The sequence below is a fragment of the Sardina pilchardus genome, chromosome 5 (assembly GCF_963854185.1).
Source record: "Sardina pilchardus chromosome 5, fSarPil1.1, whole genome shotgun sequence".
Lineage (NCBI taxonomy): Eukaryota > Metazoa > Chordata > Actinopteri > Clupeiformes > Clupeidae > Sardina > Sardina pilchardus.
This window is the reverse complement of record NC_084998.1, coordinates 35,002,161-35,023,350: the sequence shown is the minus strand read 5'-3', so window position 1 is coordinate 35,023,350 and position 21,190 is coordinate 35,002,161. Positions and strand designations below refer to the sequence as shown.

Below are 21,190 nucleotides of genomic sequence, written 5' to 3'. Positions count from 1 at the left end.
TGCATTTGCGTTTTCTCTCTAGCTCTGCAATTATAAAAGGGTAAAAAGGGGAGCTTTTTCCTCTGTGGCACACACACTATTTGTTTATCCAGAAATAACAATGTCCACAGACAAGGTAGAGTATGATGCATGATTTTATGAAAGTATGATGTATTGCGACATCGAAGCAAGTCAAATTGGTAGTTTCTTATGTTTCATTCCATCGATCTACAGATCCACTATATAGCCGATAGAGGGTTGGGAAGCAAAAGCAGAAGTGCCATTCACCCTGTTAGGAGTTCATGAACCACTAAAAATTATTTTGGAAACATTATTTGAAGGCACAAAAACTCGTTGGTGTTGCTTTAAGGGAATGGGGATCAGGAAATCAAATCATAATTTAACATCTAACGCACACTATTAAGAACTATACACAGCCTAACAAGTCAACACAGTTTGTATTTTCTCAGAAATGTAATCTAGTTCTCTTTCAATTTACAATACCTTTCGGAGGTGTTCACACTAGGAGGTTTTTATTTTCAGAAAACACTTGACCTGGGTGTTTTTTTTAAAGATAGAAAGCCGACAGGGTTTTTTTTATTCCCCCAAAACAGCACCGAACGTTAATTTGAATTCCCATGACAACTGCCGTTCTAGAGCACAAGTACCGTTACGTTCATTGCTACTGGTTAGCTTAGCTTGCCAGGTGAGCGGATGAAAACTGAAAATTAATTCTTACAATTATGGCCCAAAATCCCACCAATCGACCTCCAGATGGTCTCCTTATGGTAAATGTTGTGGTATAACTTGTTGGTTATGTCGTATAGCTCTACATGTTCACTCACAAGAACAACTAGCTGTTCGGTTGGCATCTTTTTTCTTTGTTTTGGTCGCCATTTTTTTTTTCTGAAAAAAGAACTTTCAATAAAGTTTCACTGTTACGCAAACTCTCGTTCATTGGTCAGCTGTCAAAAAAACACTTGACGCGGGGTGTTTTTTCTTGGAGTAGAAATTTCTCAACTTGAAAACCACCCGGGGTAGGTGGAAAAAAACGCCGGTGGCGGTGGTTTAAAAAGCGCCCAGTACCTTTTTTAAAAAAACCCTCTCTGTATCATAGGAATATAATGTAAAACATCCACCCGCAACCGGTGAAAAATCATCCTCGTGTGAACACGCCCTTACTCAATCAAATATACATCACACTCACTAACCTGGTATGTACAAGCTGTGAGCATGGCTCTGGGTAAGAACAGTAGACCTCTGAACACAAGCAGTCAGCACCATAGAGGTACCACCAGCCATAACCTCCTGCTCCTCTTGGCATAAAATGCAGGTCAGAGACTCTCTCTCTGCTATTCCCATTCCTTGCTGTGGGCCCACAGCCACACGACTCTCACTCAGCTCCATGGGACTAAGGTAGAGGGAAAGCATGCAAACACATATTACTGTACAAAATAACATTTCCCACATAAGAGTACTTTTTTACCAATAAAACAAGAAAAGAAATGAATGTTTAGCTACAGAAAAACAATGTATAATATACTATATGTGACCCTGTAAAGCGGAACCAGTCGTTTGGGTAAAATGTATAAAATTAAGTTATTGTGCTCACGTGAACGGCCATAAACTAAGCTTTCCAACGATATGTATATCGAGGGTGTTACACAAACTATCGCTAAGATAACCGCATCCAAAGTTGACATGGTTCTCCTGTCACGATATGCCAGAAGAGGAGAAATCACCTTTTTAAGCGGCGTGTGCACAACGGGAATGACAGCAAATGTGTTGAATCTTCGCCGGGTTTAACAGTCAAAACGTATATTTTTCCGTGAAATGCGTTCACGATATGAAACTGTAGACTGTACACAGTCGAATTATGCGAAAACGTGAAATTCAACATTTTAACCCGGAAGTTTGTTATTGTTGGTTTTCTCAAAATAATGTTGTGCGCAAAACGACTGATTTCGCTTTGAATGGTCACATATGTGAAAATGGCAATGTACATAAATACCCACAAGTACACTGCAAAAACTGTTTATCTAATCAAATCAAAGTGTCGGGTGACGACAGAGCTATGGCAGCCCTTCGCGTTGCATATGAACGCGTGAGGGGCACCTTCGGCTTCCGATACTGACGCCAGGGGGCTTGACCATGTGTCCTCGTTCAACGAGTTGGGCGTGAGACCGTGTTGAACAACCATAGAGAAAAACGAAAGATTGATGAGGCTAACAAAGCGCGCTCGTTTGAATCGGCTTTAGAAGAGTTAGACTGTTTTCTTTGAAGGTTGAGCAGAAAGAAGCACTCAAGTAATTTGTTTTAAAGAAGGATGTATTTGCCATTTTGTCGACCGGCTACGATTGGTCACAAATGCTGGCCTATTACGTGCAGAGGCAGTTTGAAAAGACATCGGTTCATCCCACCCACAGGCTTCAGCTCTGTGAATGGTCCGACTCCAGACTCTAGTGTGGCTTGCCAGGCTATGAATCATGAGGTTCACCATATGTCATTCATGACTGATCTCATGCCTGAACAACACATAAACTAGAACATTAAGTATGGTGGGTACATCACCATGAATCATGGTTTATTAAGCATGATTTATTTTTCTGCACATGAATTCAAGCATGTAAGCCTTCTTGAATTACAGGAGTGGTTGATTTTTCATTATCCCTTTATTGAATGAATACTGTAAACGCACACAGTTAAAGGGACACTTTACCGATTAGCATTAAGCTTTGTATCTTTAGAAAACCAGTCATGTTTTTGAATGGTCGTGCATCATTCCCTCAGTTTGCCTTAAGATGGGAGAAATTCGGATTTCAATGTTGGACTTCCTGCTTTCAATGATGTAAAAATCATCATTTTACATCATTGAAAGCAGGAAGTCCTATTCATGGGTTTCATTGAAAATAATTAATTGATTTTAACAATACCATGTTCCTTTATGCTTCAAATTATTTGACTGTGTTTTACACTGTATCATTCTGAGACTGGTCAAGAAGAGGTCCCGCCAACATCCTCTTCAATTGATGGTCAAGCATGTCAGTCCTGGGACAATGATTTTGATTGGAGGGCATATAGGGGGGCTCTAGACATCTCACCGTGAATCAGTCAAGATGGTTTGTTGATCCTGCTAGTGGAGCTCATACTCAGCACTTAAGAGCATGGTTAACATACAAGTCAACAATTTGGCGATTGAGGGGAAACCGAAGTGCCAAGCTTCTGAAAGAGGATCTTGCAGTTATTGAGTGGACTTAACAAGCATAAGAAAGGAACTCGTTGTTTACTGAAGGATATCCGGGCCCAGATTCCATGCTAGCTCACATTAGAAGTTCTCATGTATCTTAACATGAGAGTTACTTTTGAGATGAAGAACATTCATCTGAGTGACAAATTATTTCATATAATTTCCAATAAGTAAGGGATAACGGCCGACGAGGTGACCGGTTCGATGGAAATAATGGCTAGGGCAAGGTCTAGAACTCCGGCGACGTGCGAAGCACGGAGAGGGAGTTACCTCCGCCGTGCCATTATTTAGCGATGTAAACTTTTACATCGCTAAAACTGTCTTGATTGTGGAACTACTTTCCGCCACATATCAACTTTCTACTTGCAGGACAAAACTGCCGTTACTAGTTCTAAATGGCTGGTTGCTATGGCCAAAGGCCAGTCGTTAGTTCTAAATGGCTGGTTGCAACGGCCAAAAGCCAGTCGTTAGTTCCATCTCTCCCGTTGTCAAGCGGGCATACCCTAGGATTCTGACGAACGTTAACTTTGAAAGATCGCTAATTTTCTTAGCCTACTGCCACCCAAGTTAGCTCAGTCATATGCTACAATGTTACTATGTTCTGCACGTCTGTATTTCAGCTTGGATGCAACGTGACAGTTCATTTAAACTTCGCAACTTTGTCGAATTAATATTCAAGTGTGATACGGGCAACACATTGGAACTACTTCGAAGGTAGCAGGTTACACGAAGTTAATGGCCACCCCATCAGCCAATCAGAGAAGAGAATTCCATTGTTGAGGGAGATAAAAGTATGTATTGTGATGTTTTTTTTTTTATCTCAGGGATAGTTTTGTAGTACTGTGCACCGTACAACAGTACTCCTGAATGACACCCTCAGCATCTCTTAGATACTCAAAATAGTCCCATACGTTTTAAGCTGATATAAAGCATTGTTGACAGTGTCTTGTTCTTGCTCTTCTGCCATGATCTTGTCTAGCAAGACAAACAGCACTGTCTGTTGAGTGCACCACTACACCAACTTTGTTCTGGTTCCATGTGAGTCGCGCTAATCTGCATATGGTACTGGCTGTACATTTGTATAAGTGTCAATGAAAATGCTTATTTCTCGCCACTATCCTCAGGTCAGACAAGCCCTTGATCAAATTAAAATACATGCAAAGAAACGTTCGAACATATCACCTAACTTTTTGCTAATTACACTACATTTTGCATATAAGACTCAATTTACAAACACATAAAAGGCCAAAATAAAAGGCCTACATACATACAGTATCTATGTTTTTACGATACAAATGTTATTGGCTATTTCCCCCTCTGGATGATTTCATGTAGTGTTGATGGAGCCAACTACAACTGAAGTTGATATGGTCTCTCACCTCTCACCGGCAGAGGCGAGTTCAGTAGTGGGGTCCCCCTGACTCCCACTGTCTGGCATGTTGTCGTACAACATCTTGTGCGACTCTATGAAGTTCTTCTGCATTGCAGACATCTGAGCCATGACCTTCTGCCGGTGTCTTTTAGCAGCCTCTGCCTTCCGCTTACGCTCGGTCTTCTCCTCATCATGTACATTCTAAGACATTGAGGGAAAAATAACAATAACAAAATACATGAAGCACATTAATTAAAAAGATTATTATCTTATTATTAAATGTAAAAAAATATTTTTACATTTCACACTTACATTACAGAGAACAATCAACACAGCTTTCCCTAAACCTAACTTCTCAAAACAAGAATAGTCAGTGCACCGCCAAAAAAACAAAAAAAAAAAAACACTTAACAAAGAAGTGTTAATCTTATATTATGAACAATCAATCTATTTGGCACTGTCTTAGTATGAAGAGAATTACCTACCACTCTCTCGAAAGATCACTTTGACTTTATCTAAGAAAACTTATTTGAAGGAATCCTATGAAGACAATTTTGCTCAACGCACTGGCAGCCAAATGCTTGTTTTTAGGACAAATTTGCTTAAAGCACTCAGAAAAATTGGCTTGTTTACAAGATAGAATAGAATAGAATATAATATATACTTTTTTGATCCTGTGAGGGAAATTCGTTTCCCTGCATTTAACCCAATTTAACCGAATTAGTGAACACACACAGCACACACACAGTGAGGTGAATCACACACTAACCCAGAGCAGTGAGCTGCCTGCCCAACCAGCGGCGCTCGGGGAGCAGTGAGGGGTTAGGTGCCTTGCTCAAGGGCACTTCAGCCGTGGTGGACTGGTCGGGGATCGAACCGGCAACACTCCGGTTACAAGCACGAAGCCATAACCTGTACACCACGGCTGCCCACCAGATGAGAGGTCTTGTAATTCCGTTTTCAATTCCGTCAATGATTTTGAATGCTGAAAGGAAATGACCCAGAGATGGGGACTCGAGTCTGAGACTCGGACTCGAGTCGCACTTAAGTCGCAAAAACAGCGACTTCAGACTTGGACTCGGACTCGACTAAAAAGACTTCAGACTTGACTCGGACTCGAGCTTTGAGACTCGTGAACAACCTATTTAACGATTGCTTTTTTGAGACATTGCATTTCTCACGCAGCAAAAATAAATACTATGTGAATTTGCACAATTAGGCTACTGGAAGAGGTGCAGTGCAGGTGCAGGAGTGCGGTCAAGTTGAACGTTAAATAGCCAGATCGGATGAATGCGGTAATATCATTTTTTTTATTTTGATTTTATATTTTCTGAATGATGTTACTTACCTGAACAAAATGATAACGAGAACAGGCTGATAAGACTGCCAAATTAGTGGTAAATCTGTGCATAGGCCAGGCCATTGTTCATATCTGCGTATATCTTCACATTCTTTGCGGTTGAATATCTCGCAAACTTTTTGTTGAATGTATGACAAACCATATATCAAAATAAACAGCAGACCTTGCCGCACACAGAGATGTTAAATAAGCTGTTTGCGAGTGATCCATTTTTTGGTAACACTTTATAATAACTACACACAATTCATAATCTGTTAAGCATTTGTTAACTATTAGTTAATGGTTTGTTCATCATTAGTAATTAATTGTTTATGCATAATTTATCATCACTTAAGCATTTGTTCACAAAGTTATGATTGGTTTGTTCATAGTGAATAAGCCTATTTCCAAAATATGTATAAATTGTTGCTAATACTTCATATAACATGCAATAACATTTTGTTAATGAAATACTATTCATTATTTAACAGTTGTTACATATGCACAAATGATTAGTAAGGATGTGAATACATGTTTTATAAACCACTTCCTAATGCTATAATTCATGATTAACTCAGGAGTTACAAGTGGTTAGTTAATGATTTTTGTGAGCTCATCTAAAGTGAGGACTTTTTATGCCTTGCTACACATTTGCAAATAAGTTGTAAATACTACATTCACATTCATTCATTAAGCTGACAATTTTATCCAGAGCGACATACACATGCCTATTAAATTAAACACAACCGCAGAAGGTGGGATTCGAACGCCCAACTGAGCAGGTGACAGAATGATAGCCCTGCTCCTTAACCACTACACTACCTCTTCTACTTCTCTGAAGATGGATGGGATCTACTTTTAGTTGTTTTCAGAGGACTACTTTCCTGTTATGCGTATGACTACATTTGATGTAGCACTAAGCAGCGCATTGATACAATAGTTAGAGAGTTAAAGAATACAAGTAAATAATTGACTGACATATACTGAAGTGAAGTTAACCAAGTAAAAACATTGTCACTTTACTCTGGTGTTTATTGATTGTTTGTTGTGAAGTGAAGAACATAACATCCGCTCAGTTAAAAACACATACAACTATTTATAGCCACAATAGCCATGGGCAGGGGTAGTGTAGGGGATAAGGCATTGGGCTAGCATGCTGTAAGCCTAAGAATTGGGGGTTCAATCCCCGGGTGCCACCATTGTGGCCTTGCTCTTTAATTACATTGATAGTGTAAGTCTCTTTGGATGAAAGTGTCTGCTTAATGAATAAATGCAACTGTAACCTTTATAACTCACTTGTAAATATGTAGCAAGGCATATACAGTCCTCACTTTAGATGAGCTCACAAAAAACATTAACTAACCACTTGTGACTCCTGAGTTAATCATGAATTACAATATGAGAATTAACATAGGAGTAATACTTAACAAATGATGATAAAAGCATTTACTAATAGTTTGTAACTGGTTCATAATAGGGAGATGATTTCATTTATAAATGGTTGTTTCATTATTTATATGGTATAAACCATGTATTTACAAACATTTGTTTTACTTACTATGAACAAACCATTCATAACTTTGTGAACAAATCTTTACTGATGATGAATTATGCATGAACAATACATTACTAATGATGAACAAACCATTAACTAATTAGTAACAAATGCTTAATAAATGATGAATTGTGTGTAGTTATTAAAGTGTTACCCGTTTTTTAAAATAGGCTACAGCACATTTCTACAAGGTGTTTGGTCTGCAATTCGATTGTAAACAGCCCAAAATAGTGAAAATAATGATCTTGCTGTCCTTATCAAATAATCAATAGTTGGTATCGGCATGGACAAATCAACTGTGCTTTTAGATACATGCAGTGATGGGCAAGCTACAGAAAATGTAGTGAGCTAAGTTCCCAGCTACTCTATATTAAATGAAGCTTAACTACACAAAAGTTATAGACAAAATGTACTAAGCTTAGATACGTACATTTCACAAAATTAGTCTACATCAGTAGTTACTTTGTAATTTACAAAACAATAAACACAGCCTACCAATAAAGTGAACCAGCTTCATGGCAAGTCAGTGGTATGGCAATGACCTACCAACATAACTCATAAAATATACAGTAACTTAATTACCTTGATGTACACGTGGGCTATAACAGGTTCAGTTCAAAAACAATATCCAAAATCAATTTGAGAAAAACAGGCTCCACACTGTAATAATAACCATTGAATAGCGATGGCGGCCATCTTGAAAAATGGCCACCATATTGAATTTCCTGAGTGACCAACACCTTTTTCCAAAATAGTGGCCCTTAGAGAGTATCTGTGCCAAATGTCATGCCTTTATACCAAAGTGAATGTTTTTTTTTTTTTTACTAATCTGCTCTACTACATAAGATCATCAAACTGAACACTTATTTTAGCAACGTTCTCAATGAAAAATGAGACAAATTCATCTGCTGACAGTGAAGTAGCTGATTGCAGTGGTGGAGGCCTTTTTTGCAAGTGTAACAGTGGATGAAAAAGATGATAGTTTAGTCTTGTATTTACTAAAATAATTTCCATCTCTAGATTTAGGTCATTTCAGAGATGTTCACAAGTCTTTGAGCTCGAGTCCAAGTCAAGTCTCAAGTCTTTGAGGGTGAAGTTCAAGTCAAGTCTCAAGTCTTTTGTCACGAGTCCAAGTCAAGTCTCAAGTCTCTCGCCATCTTATCTGTCCCTAGAAGGCAAAAACCCACCCGACAATGAAGTACTTAGAATATAGTGTCTGAGTTACAGTAAAAAGTTAGCTTGCAGTTTATCCTGCAAACTTAAAGGGATAATCCGGAGTGAAATGCACTTTAGATCAATTTTTCGGACTATTGGGAGTACATACGTTGAGTTGACACCAAAATCATGTCATTTGGATGTATTTTGAGAAAGTTCGAGTTCACCGTTTTTAGCCAAAACTCGTTAGCCTGGAAGTGACCCGGGCATGTCCTTTCGCCGCTACAAAACGCTATTTTTATACCTCTTCTACTGTTCCAAACAACACTACACTTACGTGGTAGTGAGTAGAGGGTCCCTAAAGCTAAACCGAAGTATCCCCACGTCTCTATGTGGTCGGATAGAGAGTCCAGAATGAATTTAATCGAGTCAGTACCTTTCCGGAAATGTCGCTGCTGCAGCTGGCAACGCTTTAACGACAGTTAACATTTTTAATGGCAATTTTGGACTAGGCCTATGACAAATAGTTTGTTAGTTCATGCTCGTCTTTTTCGAAGTGCAGAGCCTTGCGAACATTTTCAGAGTGCCAGACTGAATTTACAAACACCCGAAAAAACAAAACAATAAAAGAGTTGTAGTGTTGCAGTCTGTAGGTGACTAGGCTACTAGGGATTTCTGTTGGCATTTCCGAAAGCTCCGAAATATAGCCTTCTATATGGGCTGGGCCACTTAGAGGTTGCTTCCTGGTCGCCTATTGAGTAGAACTGGGCTACAGTATCAATCACACCGCAGCAATGCTACAGCGGACTTGTAATACAGCTGTAATACATTTCACGCAGAGCGTGAATAAGGCAACGCGTGAGGGAAATGGCCATTCTCAAGTACCGCCTACTGTATGTTTTCTTCAGGGTTTGTTTGTTTGCAAGTTTGTTTGTTTGTTTGTTTGTCTGTTTGATAACTAAAAAATGTAAGGATGGATTTAGATAAAATTTTCAGGAGAGGTCTGAAATGATCCAAGGACCTGGACCCAGGAGGTGGTTATGTTTTCGCTTGGTGGAGGTCTGCGCTCTCTAAGTGCTTTTCTAGTTATTGCAGTGTTTTTATTTGTATGTCGCTTTGGACAAAGGTGTCTGCCAAATAGGGGTGGGCAATATATATCGTTTGCGATATTATCGTGATTGTTGTTTTAACGATGTGCAAATTTACATTATCGAGTATTTAAATTACTTGGGGGGAGGGCTCAGTCGAAATCACGCATTGAAATCCCACACATTCACTAAATCAGGAGGAGTGCAGAAGTGAGAGAAGCCAAAGATCATTAAGGGCGGAGCAAGATGCTTCATGGGATGCCACTTCCTGGAACCCGAACCGCAAGAGGGAGGGGGGGTAAAATCCCCCTTTATGCAGAGCTGTTTCATTGAAGTCTATGGACATGACACGCATGACACACCCCCTTTATGCAGAGGAAGTGATCCCCGTTTTGCGCCCATAGACATGAACTACGACGACGTATCTTGCTCTGCCTTAAGGATCTTTGGAGAAGCCACTGGCTGCAGCAGAGCACGTCACATGATCACGGTGCACGTTACTTGTCACACGCACGCCTAATGTTTAAGTTTTGCGGCTACTTTGTTCAAGTGGCATTGATGAGTTAAACAGGTATTTTTTCCTACATGGCAACGTTGTTATATGGAAAGAAAACATTACCCTTGAGTATTTGAATAGTCAGCTGTAAACAAAGACCTCTTCCTATGTAACCCAAGCTGTGTAAATGGAATGAAGTTCGCTCTAAATATCTACTTTTATCGATTATGCATTGTTAAAACAACAATCACGATAATATCGTTAACGATATATATCGCCCACCCCTATTTGGCAGACACCTTTGTCCAAAGTGACACACAAATAAAAACACTGCAATAACTAGAAAAGCACTTAGAGAGCGCAGACCTAAACCAAGCGAAAACATAACCACCTCCTGGGATTATTTTATCGTTTGCATCTCTATGGGATTTCTCATAGACATTAGCCATAAGCTAACGCATTTGTTTCTGTAACTTGGAATGCTATTCGAGGTGACTGCACTTTAACAAAACAGTGAAAGAAATAACTGAAGTGTAGGCTACTCTGTTGTTCTGTTGTTGGGCAATTTGTTAGCCCTACCTATCTATTCTAATGTAGCTGGTTAGACTTCATCATTACCATACACACACACACACAGGTGGGGACAGAATTACAAATGTGTCATAGAGTGACAATGCATTGGTTGATTTGGTTAAAAAGTCACAGGTTGGGTTATTGATTACAATAGTAATGTTGCTATTCAGAAATAATGAGCTGTGAAGTACACTTGGTTGGATTTTATCAGATGAGCAGTTTTGCAGCGTGCCTACCTCCTCTAGTCTTGACTGCTCCACACTCTGTGAGGGTGCAGGGCTGGAATTTTCACGAAGGCACTTAACCATTTCAAACATCTGAATAAGGATATAAAATGCAGGGATGTTTACAAACAGTGGTTATCAGACAAAAGTTGCCATTTGCTTACTATGCTATATAAAGTATTCAAATGGTTTCTGTGCAAATTGTCAGACTATGGTTGGGGTTGTTGAGAGACTGACAGTTTGAGACCTATACAAAACCTGTAAAACATTATATTATATACAAATGCATGCAACCATATAAAAACTAAATCAATAACATGCTCATGGAATGTGGAATAAGTCATGTCATTCAAGTTGTCATGTTAATAGCTATAAACTACAAACTGCTTATACCACTGCATGGTCAAACTATTGTGATGCACTATTTGGAACGTGCATTATTTTTCGTTATTATACGGCTCTCTAGAATGTTGAGGGAGCTCCCATTCACTTTGAATGGGCCTCCCCAACGTTCTGCGGTCAGTTATTTTTGCATAATCACCACTCCGAAGGTATAATGACCGCTGCCAATGGCAACGGGTTCTGTGCTTTTAATTCACGTCTTTCATATCAATCCGCAACAAATCGTTCGCTGGTTGCATTGAAAGTAGCTAAAACACAGCTACTAAGTATGTTGCCAGGCAACACCTAACAACTGTCAAGTGTGGCGAACTATTTATTTAGCTAGTTCTAGCGGAAGCCACGAAACGGTAGACAAGTCATTGCTAAAGACACATTGAGTTAAGTTTCTTTTCTCGTTTTGGCAAGTAGTCGTATAAGCGCGATAATGTATAGAAACGCCGGTCATTATCGGAAAATAATTCCCTTCAGGACGAAGCAAAACCCCTCCGCTGCGTGTCGGGGTTATGTTCATCCTGTCGGAATTATTTTCCGATAATGACCAGCGTTCTATTCATTATCCGTTACATATACCGCACGGCTATGAAGCAGTTCCCTTCTTTTGGGCTTATTACACTTGAATATTAATTCGCCACTGTGAATGTAACGGTAAAAACAGCAACGTTGTATCTAAGACAGCGGCAATATAAACAAAAATGATAGTAGCAGTGGTATAAGCGGGATAATCAACTCCGCGCCGTGCGTTTACTATGAAAATAATGCACTTATCGAAGTGTAAAGGCCCGGGACCTTATTACCACTTCGAACGTGCATTATTTTCCTAGTAAACGCACGGCGCGTCGTTGATTATCCCTTACATATCTTGTAACATAAAGAAAGGCCTTTACAGTGACTGGACACAGTTCTGCATTAGGAATGCTCTGACACTGATACCTGGGCCGAGTATAATTCTGTATACTGATCTGGTACTACCGATAGTATTTTCTTAGTTTTAAGGAAAGCAGCAACCTACCTGCAACGTCCATGCAATCATGTCCTTCTGTGCCTCCAAAGATGGTAGTGTTTTCATTTTGGTCAGGAAATTAAACAAGGACTTGCCATGCTCAGATCCTATTCCTAGAAATGTAAACAGTACTAATATCACACACAGGCACTTATTTCCAATGCTACAAGGCAATTACAATGTGCCGTTCTGACCCACTTAAACCTAGAAGTGCCGCGCTCCGGTCATCAAACCGCTTTGACTTCCTACTAGAAGTGCCATGCTGGTGTGAACTAGTTAAAACGCGGCTGAGGCGGCAAAAAGACCGCTGAGTCCTCAGACTGGGACGCTGTTACTTACACATAATGATAGCTAGATTGCGTTTCGTGAACGAATCAAATCGTTTGGTCATAAATTCAGTTTGCAATAAGCCATGTGTCATTCGTGTCAGACCGTGTTGATAGTCTGTGGTTGTTTCATTATGACATACAGCACGTTTGAGTTATCTGTTCATTTATTTGAGTTGATTTGTGTTGTTTGAGGTAAAAACTCTGGAAGAGTTCTTGAACAAACCTTAAGCAAACTTGACTTTCAACTTTTTCATAATATTTAGGGCTAGAGCACCGAGGTGCGGCCGCTGTAGCAGCGGCTGCACCGTAGGCGCAAGGCCCTATTGTTTTTGCTCAGATTATTATTATTATTATTATTATTATTATTATTATTAGGGCCCCGAGCACCGAGGTGCGGCCACCGCAAGGCCCTATTGTTTTTGCTCAGATTAAATTTCTTCTGGGCCACGTTTTGCCTTTTTTCACCAACTTGGCATGCTCTAAAACTCTTGGCCTAGGGCGTGACTCAGGGACTCTATAGCGTCACCTAGCGCGTTGTGGTTGACACATGTGTGTTGTATTAATCTGAACAAGTTTTACATTTAAACTATATAGTGAATCGTAGAAGAATTTGAGTTATGATTATGATTATGATTTTTGCACATCACATATTTTGAAACACTTATCCTAGACGGTTTATCGAAATCATGTCATATTAGCACTAAACTGATCTTGAGAAGTCTTACAGGAAGTTGGTGTTATATAGGCAGAAAAAAGGTTATAAATTGGATGGAATTTGGCAGCTACATGTGGAATTGCTTCTGCTAGTCAGAGACAGAGCTCTGGCCTAAGGTGTGGCTTCGGGACTCTATAGCGCCACCCAGCAGCACGTTATCTGTTGTGGTTTACACAAACATTCACGAAAATTAACCAAATTTGGTGGGCTTGTGTGTTATTGCTATCGCTCGTCAGAGACAGCTCTGGCCTAGGGTGTGGCTTAGGGACTCTATAGCGCCACCTGGTGTGTTGTCTGTTGTGGTTGACACAAACATTCACGAAAATGAACCAAATTTGGTGGGCTTGTGTGTTATTGCTATCGCTAGTCAGAAACAGAGCTCTAGCCTCTAACCTTTGTGTATTTGTTTTTGTATTGTAACATGTTACATCTATTGTTGTGTGGTATGTGATCCTGTCTGCAATCAAATTTCCCATTTTGGGACAAAGAAATAAACTGAACTGAACTGAGCCTAAGGTGTGGCTTAGGGACTCTATAGCGCCACCTAGCGCATTGTCTGTTGTGGTTGACACAAACATTCACGAAAATGAACCAAATTTGGTGGGCTTGTGTGTTATTGCTGCCGTTTAGTGCGGCAGATTAGTGAAACAATCGTTCACTTTGTGGTACAAGCATCAAATTTGGCACAAATATTCTTTGGGACCCACTTTATCCAAAAAGCACAAAAAAAACAATATGGCTGCCATTTTCCAAGATGGCCACCATTGAAAGCCATTATACTTGTTTTTTGACCTGGATTGGGTTTGGATAATCATATTTTGATGATTTTGACATCTTAACCCTATGAGCCCTAAGCCGTTTTAAGGGCATTTTCACTACCCCTAGTTAGAAGCATTTATCCTGGTCATTGTAAGTGCCATTCACACATGCTACATATTGTTTTTTTCAGCACAGTCTAGGCTACACAGATGTGCCACAATATCATGTATAAATATTTGCATTGATTTGATTTAGATTTTTAAATAATAACAATTTGAAAAGCATACTATACAAATTCTTACATTTTGACGTGTATCTCACCACGGCAAGCTGACAGCTCAACAAGACTGCCATGGTTGTGTAGGCCTGACTGTCCTGAAAATGGCAATATGAGAACCATGTTGGAGGTATTCTTCGGGGCTGAGCAATTTACAGAAATATGTGGTGTGTGCCTTCCAGAAATAAATGGCAATTTTTATTTAGTGCTGAGAAATGACTTTTTGACACTTTTTGTGCTCCATATTTGTGACACTAGCTGATCTGACCTGACTTGTTTGCGTGGTAGCACACATGACGTGCACAGATGATGATTCTCTATAATATTTTTTACTGCATTGCAATGAACAAAGTAAAGGCAAAAAAGTGTTTATTTGTCAAACAAATTTGGATGCCATATGAGTCTTGAATTGGATACCATACAGGAGTTTGCTAGGATCTCAAAACCATATTATGAACGTGACTTGCCATGGAGAAACACATGATAACGTTGGATTATGAACATAGGCTATTATGCCACACAAAAACATGGGGTAAGTGGAGCTAATTGAAGTTATTATTTTGCTGTCACTTCGTCTGTGTTATGGCCTAGAATGTTATATGTTGGAATCTGTGGATAGCTCTAGCTCTCCTCTTTCATCTGACATGCGTGCCGTATCTTTCTGATGGCGGTTTCATGAGTAAATCAAACGAGAGTAATGGTAGCCGAAGCTATATGACATTATTATTTGTTTGTCACTTCGTCTGATTTTATAATACAAAATGATTGATGTATTTGGTATCAATGGAAAGCTCTGCTTCTCCTCTTTCATTTGATATGCGTGTCATGTCTGTGCGATGCGGGGTCCGCGAGTAATTCAAGCGAGAGTTCTGGATGCGCGAGTGAATGCGGAGCAATATAGACCGTAAATATGATATACTTTGATTTAACTTCATGATTTTATTTTATTTTTATACTTGATCGTACAGACAAGTGTCTAGTCTCGTTGGAAAGCCCCGGTTCTGCTCTTTCGTGCAATATAGGTCTCATCTCGCTGTGACTAATAATCGGGGAGCAATGTAACAAAGAAGAATGGGTGTGTTTTTTGACGCATTTGCGTCCGTCGGGCTCATAGGGTTAACATAGGTAAAAGGGTCTGGACTCTCTAATTATATAATGAAACAGGAATGGCTTCACAGGTAGTTGCAACTGGCAATTTTTCCATCTTTATCCTTCTTGATTGATTTTTCACTAGCTTTGCATTTGGTTTGGGTCAGTGTTTCTACTGGTAGCATACTGTAAGCCAGTATCAGGAGCCTACAGAGGTTGCACGGGTAGTGGAATGGCACACATACACATTCACGAAAACTAGGTAAGCTTGTGTGTTATTGCTGCGACAATTAGGTACGCTTGTGTTTTATTGCTGCCGCTAGTCAGAGACAGAGCTCTGGCCTTGGGTGTGGCTTAGGGACTCTATAGCACCACCTAGCTTGTTGTCTGTTGTGGTTGACACATACATTGATGAAAATTAACCAAATTTGGTGGGCATGTGTGTTGCTCATGCACATGCCCACCAACAAGTACGTGTTGCTTTGTTAGATTCCGAAATGTCACGGGTCCGCACCGCAGGTGCTCGGGCCCGCCATCGCCGCTTGCAGCTATATTTAGGGCCCGAGCACCAAGGTGCGGCTGCTGTTGCCATGGAGGTATTATATATAACTGGAGAGCGTGACTAAGTCCCGCCCTCCATACAAATGAATGGCCGATGCTAAACTAGTAAATCCGGCCAATTTTCGTTACGCCATATTGAACACTGGAGCTCCGATCCAGCGCCAGTCGGCTCTGACCATGCGCAAAGTTCCAAAGCTGAAAATGACGCATGGACCTTCAATGATTTCTATTGGACTTTCTGGAAAAAGAGAGTCATACTCCAGTTCAGAGGGTGGCGATAATGCACATACCTTGCTTGCCGTGTAACAACAAGCAGAAAAAGTTGCTCGGGAACGCACATCTGAGTCCAGTGGAGTGTCGCACAGAGTAATGATTGGCTGTAGGTTCCCGTCCACCTACATTGTACGCGCATGAGAGCTCGTGCCCAACACGGATTTTCGTGCACGGAGCTGGTTCTAAATGCTCCATGAGGCGCCATACTTGAAAATGGCGCTTGCTAACTTGCCGAAGCTAATCAACACGGCCTTGACCCCCTGGCTGTAGCAGCGGCTGCACAATAGGTGCAAGGCCCTATTGTTTTTGCTCAGATTATTATTATTATTATACTCTCATCCTCTTACCCGTGCCACGTGTGGCCTTTTTGCACCAACTTGGCATGCTCTAAAACTCTTGTAATTTGACAGCTACATGTGAAATTACGGTCGCTACTCAGTGACAGAGCTCTGGCCTAGGGTGTGGCTCAGGGACTCTATAGCGCCACCTACTGCGCTGTCTGTTGTAAATATTAAAAGAATTTGAGTTATGTGAGATTTTCTGATTTTTGCACATCATGTATTTTGAAACACTTCTCCTAGACGGTTTATCGAAATCATGTCATTTCAGCAGTAAAATGATCTTGAGGGGTTGCCGAAGAGAAATTGCGACCAGATTTTTTAATTTCAAAAGTATATTGAAATGGCGAAGGTTTGAGTCCAGGTGTCTTATAAAAGAAACAAAAAGTTGGTGTTATAGGCAGAAAACAGTGACTAATTTGGATGAAATGTAATGGAGTATTAGTTAGTGTGCTTGTTGTGACAGTCATATACTGTATAAAGTTTTGAATGTTTTGTTGTTTGTGTTATTCAAAAGCACATTAATGATTGTGGTGGACACGGTTTTACCTAAAATATTTTAAAGCGAGTTTACGAATAATAATAATGACATCAACCTATGCTGCAATTTTGACTTAAGCCAGGTTTATTTGTGTCTCATACTCCATCCATTTAGCTGTGCAGGAGTAGGTGCCCTTTCACACTCCCCCTCTCTCTCTCTCTCTCAGCTGCATGTCTGTCCCTTCCCCACGCTCATTCTCTACACAGTCTCTCTCTCTCACACACACACACCCCAGTCTCCATTTGTTTCTCCTACCTACCCCCCTCTTTCTGTCTCTCCTTTCCTGTGTGATGAGTTGACAGTTGCAGTGCAAGTTTTGCTTACACCAAGACACACTTACGTAGGCAAACTAAGTAAGGCCAAATAAATGCATAAGAAAAGTTTGCCCAAATCCTATATCTACCTAGAACTTATCCACACCAAACTCTTTCATCCAATTTCTTATGGACCCTGATTTGTGCACTGGTGCACAGTCATGTTGGAACAGGAAGGGGCCATCCTCAAGCTGGGTTTGGCCCCTTAGTTCCAGTGAAAGGAAATCTGAATGCTTCAGCATTATCCAAGAGGATTTTGGACAATTCCATGCTTCCAACTTTGTGGGAACAATTTGGGGATCTCTCATTGCAGGGCACCTCTCATCACTGCACAACACAAAGGCCCACCCCACACTGCCTAAACCATTGGCCATTGTGCAGTGATTTTACCATCACTGCACAACACAAAGGCCCACCCCACACTGCCTAAACCATTGGCCATTGTGCAGTGATTTTACCATCACAGCACAACTATTACAATACTGCCTGCAACACTGAACTAGTCGCAATCAAAGGGCTGCATTCCAATCCAAATCACAGCTAATGCACCCATTAGTCACCAAAACAAACTCACTGCAAGCCTTCAGGCTGAAGTTAAAGGTCACATCCTCCACACTGGCAGCCTCCAACTGGGAATTCTCCTCCACAAGCGCCTGACCTATGAGGTGAAGGGCCTAGGAACACACCAAAATTGACAAATAAACCCACATTTTATTAAAGAAAGTCAAAGCCAGTTAGTCAAAAGTCAAAAGTCAAAAAGTCAAAATCATATAACACATTTTATTCTCTCCATATCTTGAAGAATGGAGAAGGAATCTGTGGAGAGCAATGATGAGCAGTTTATTTGACTGCTGAATACAATATTTTCACCTGTAACTTATTGAATGCTGCTTTTTAAACACTGCATGGCCAGTTTGCTTTTGCACTGAATTACGCCATAGCTACAGTGTAGAAACACAGACCAAAATAACTGTGATTGGTCCACCTGCTAGGTTGTTTACTTTTAGTATTTTTTTTTCTGTTAACATATGATGGGCCATGTTACCCTAATGAGAACAATGTTAACATGAATGCAGCATGTTTGCTGAAAAACCAAAATCTCACTGTTACAGATTTGGGGTCTCATATCATTCACCCAAACTTTCTGCCTTAGTTTTAGTTATAAAGATAGGCATTTTCCAATTACAAATGTGCAATTATTATATTTAAAATGCAGTCACTTATACATACGCTACAGGGGACAGAAAAAGACAGTCATGGAATTAAAAAGATGCTACTGAACATAATAAAATGGATAAAAGAATGGGAAAACCTACTCTATCAGCTCAGGAATATTTATTGATTGTTACTTCATTTTCTCTATTTATTCAAGTAATGAGGACCACAAGGGTCCCCAAGGGCAACTTCAGCAACTATGCCACCTTCCTAACATTCCAACAATGTATTGAAATTGTATTTTCCAGCTAAACAAATAAAAAGAGAAAATAACTCTGTTTGTGATCTGTCACTGTGTAAGCAAAGCTCTAACTTTAGTGCACACCCACATTCTCAAAAGCTCTAGACCCACAGACAGTTGATTAACTAACCTAACATACAGCGCCCTCCACAATTATTGGCACCCCTGGTTAAGATGCGTTAAAAGCCTTAAAATAAATACATTTTTTTTATTGTAGAAGCATACTCTCACACTGAAAATTGTAGAAAAATGTAACCTTAAACTCAAGAGAATTTTAAGGTGGGAAAAAAATCCCGGACTGAGAAATAATTATTCTTCATGAAATCACCTGTTCCACAATTATTGGCACCCCTAACAATTCCTAGGAAATAAATGTGATTAAAGTATTTCTGTAATTTCTGTCATTTCTGTCATTTCTGTCATTTCTACAGTAGTTTACAAAGTCAATCAGAGTATATAGGAACATTTAATTAGTAATTCTTAACATCCTGTTTCCCTGGGCTATAAATATGACGTGACACAGAGGCCATTTCTCTTCAACATGGGAAAAACAAAGGAACACACTGTTCAAGTAAGGCAGATGTGTGTCGACCTTCACAAGTAAGGCAATGGCTATAAGAAAATAGCCACTCGCACACCTGCCCATATCTATGGTCAGAGGAATCGTTAAGAAGTTTAAAACAACTGGAACAGTGGTAAACAAGCCTGGAAGAGGACGCAAGTTTATTTTGCCACCACGCACAGTGAGGAGGATGGTAAGAGAAATAAAAAAAATCTCCAAAACTCACTGTTACAGAATTGCATCAAATGGTTGCATCTTGGAGTCACAAAGTCTCCAAAACAACCATCAGGCGCTATCTACATGCCAACAAGTTGTTTGGGAGGCATGCACGGAACAAAACCTTTCTCACTCAAAATCATAAGCACAAACGTCTGGAGCGGTACTGGGCCTTCAACTGGGACCGTGTGCTTTGGTCAGATGAGACAAAGTTAGAGCTTTTTGGCAACAAACACTCTAAGTGGGTCTGGCGTAACAAAAAGATGAGTATGCAGAACAGCACCTCATGCCCACTGTGAAGTATGGGGGAGGATCGGTGATGCTGTGGGCCTGTTTCTCTTCCAAAGGGCCTGGGAGCCTTGTTAGGGTGCATGGCATCCTGAATGCTTTGAAATACCAGGACATTTTAAATCAAAATCTGGTGGCCTCTGCCCGAAAGCTGAAGATGGGTCGTCACTGGGTCTTTCAGCAAGATAATGACCCTAAACATATGGCCAAGTCTACACAGAAATGGTTCACCAGACACCGTATCAAGCTCCTACCATGGCCATCTCAGTTCCCAGACCTCAACCCCATTGAAAACCTGTGGGGTGAGTTGAAGAGGAGAGTGCAGAGGAGAGAACCCAGGTCGTTGGATGATTTGGAGATTTTGTGCAAAGAGGAATGGTCGAAGATCCCTCTTTCTGTTTTCTCTAATCTTGTGAAACATTATAAGACAAGATTAGGTGCTGTTTTATTAGAAAAAGGGGGTTGTACAAAGCATTAACATCAGGGGTGCCAATAATTGTGGCACACATGATTTGATGTAAAATAATTATTTATTAATGTGGGGTTGTTTTCCTTCTAACTAAATGCACTTGTAATAAAGGTTGGATTTTACGCTTTTTTCCATTGTGGTCCTATATTATTTGGGGGAAAAAAATGAATTTATTAGAAGCTAAAGAACACATCTTAACCAGGGGTGCCAATAATTATGGAGGGCACTGTACTTGCTAGAAACATCCCCACAACATAATGTTGCCCCTACCATGCTTCACAGTATGGTATTGTAAGCTGGGTTATTTTCCCATATATGAGTTTATAGGATAACCTTATTTTCCCATACATAAGTTTCTAGGATAACATTACTTTCCCAGGCATGAGTCCTCTAGGACAATATTGGAAGACGGGAGAGACAACCTCACAGCAGGGACACTCCTTTTGTGTTCAGCTGACCTGTTTGCATTTGAACTACCCCCATTGTGTGGACTGCCATTTGGCCAGGGAGGCTCGGGCCATGTCGGACACACCTCCAGTTTTCCCTCCCTGCGTTCCTGGGAAACTACTGCTG

At 40.3% G+C, this 21,190-nt stretch overlaps 1 protein-coding gene across 1 annotated transcript in view; it reads right to left on the bottom strand.

The window, feature by feature from the left end:
- ubr1 (ubiquitin protein ligase E3 component n-recognin 1) overlaps positions 1-21,190 on the bottom strand; it is a 144,131-nt gene that overhangs the window by 48,552 nt on the left and 74,389 nt on the right. The window contains exons 26-30 of the mRNA XM_062537372.1: positions 18,201-18,300; positions 12,440-12,543; positions 11,041-11,121; positions 4,606-4,799; positions 1,191-1,390 (exon numbers count right to left, since the gene is read on the bottom strand). Coding sequence (XP_062393356.1) covers positions 1,191-1,390; positions 4,606-4,799; positions 11,041-11,121; positions 12,440-12,543; positions 18,201-18,300 — 679 coding nt within the window. The remainder of the gene's footprint in view (positions 1-1,190; positions 1,391-4,605; positions 4,800-11,040; positions 11,122-12,439; positions 12,544-18,200; positions 18,301-21,190) is intronic.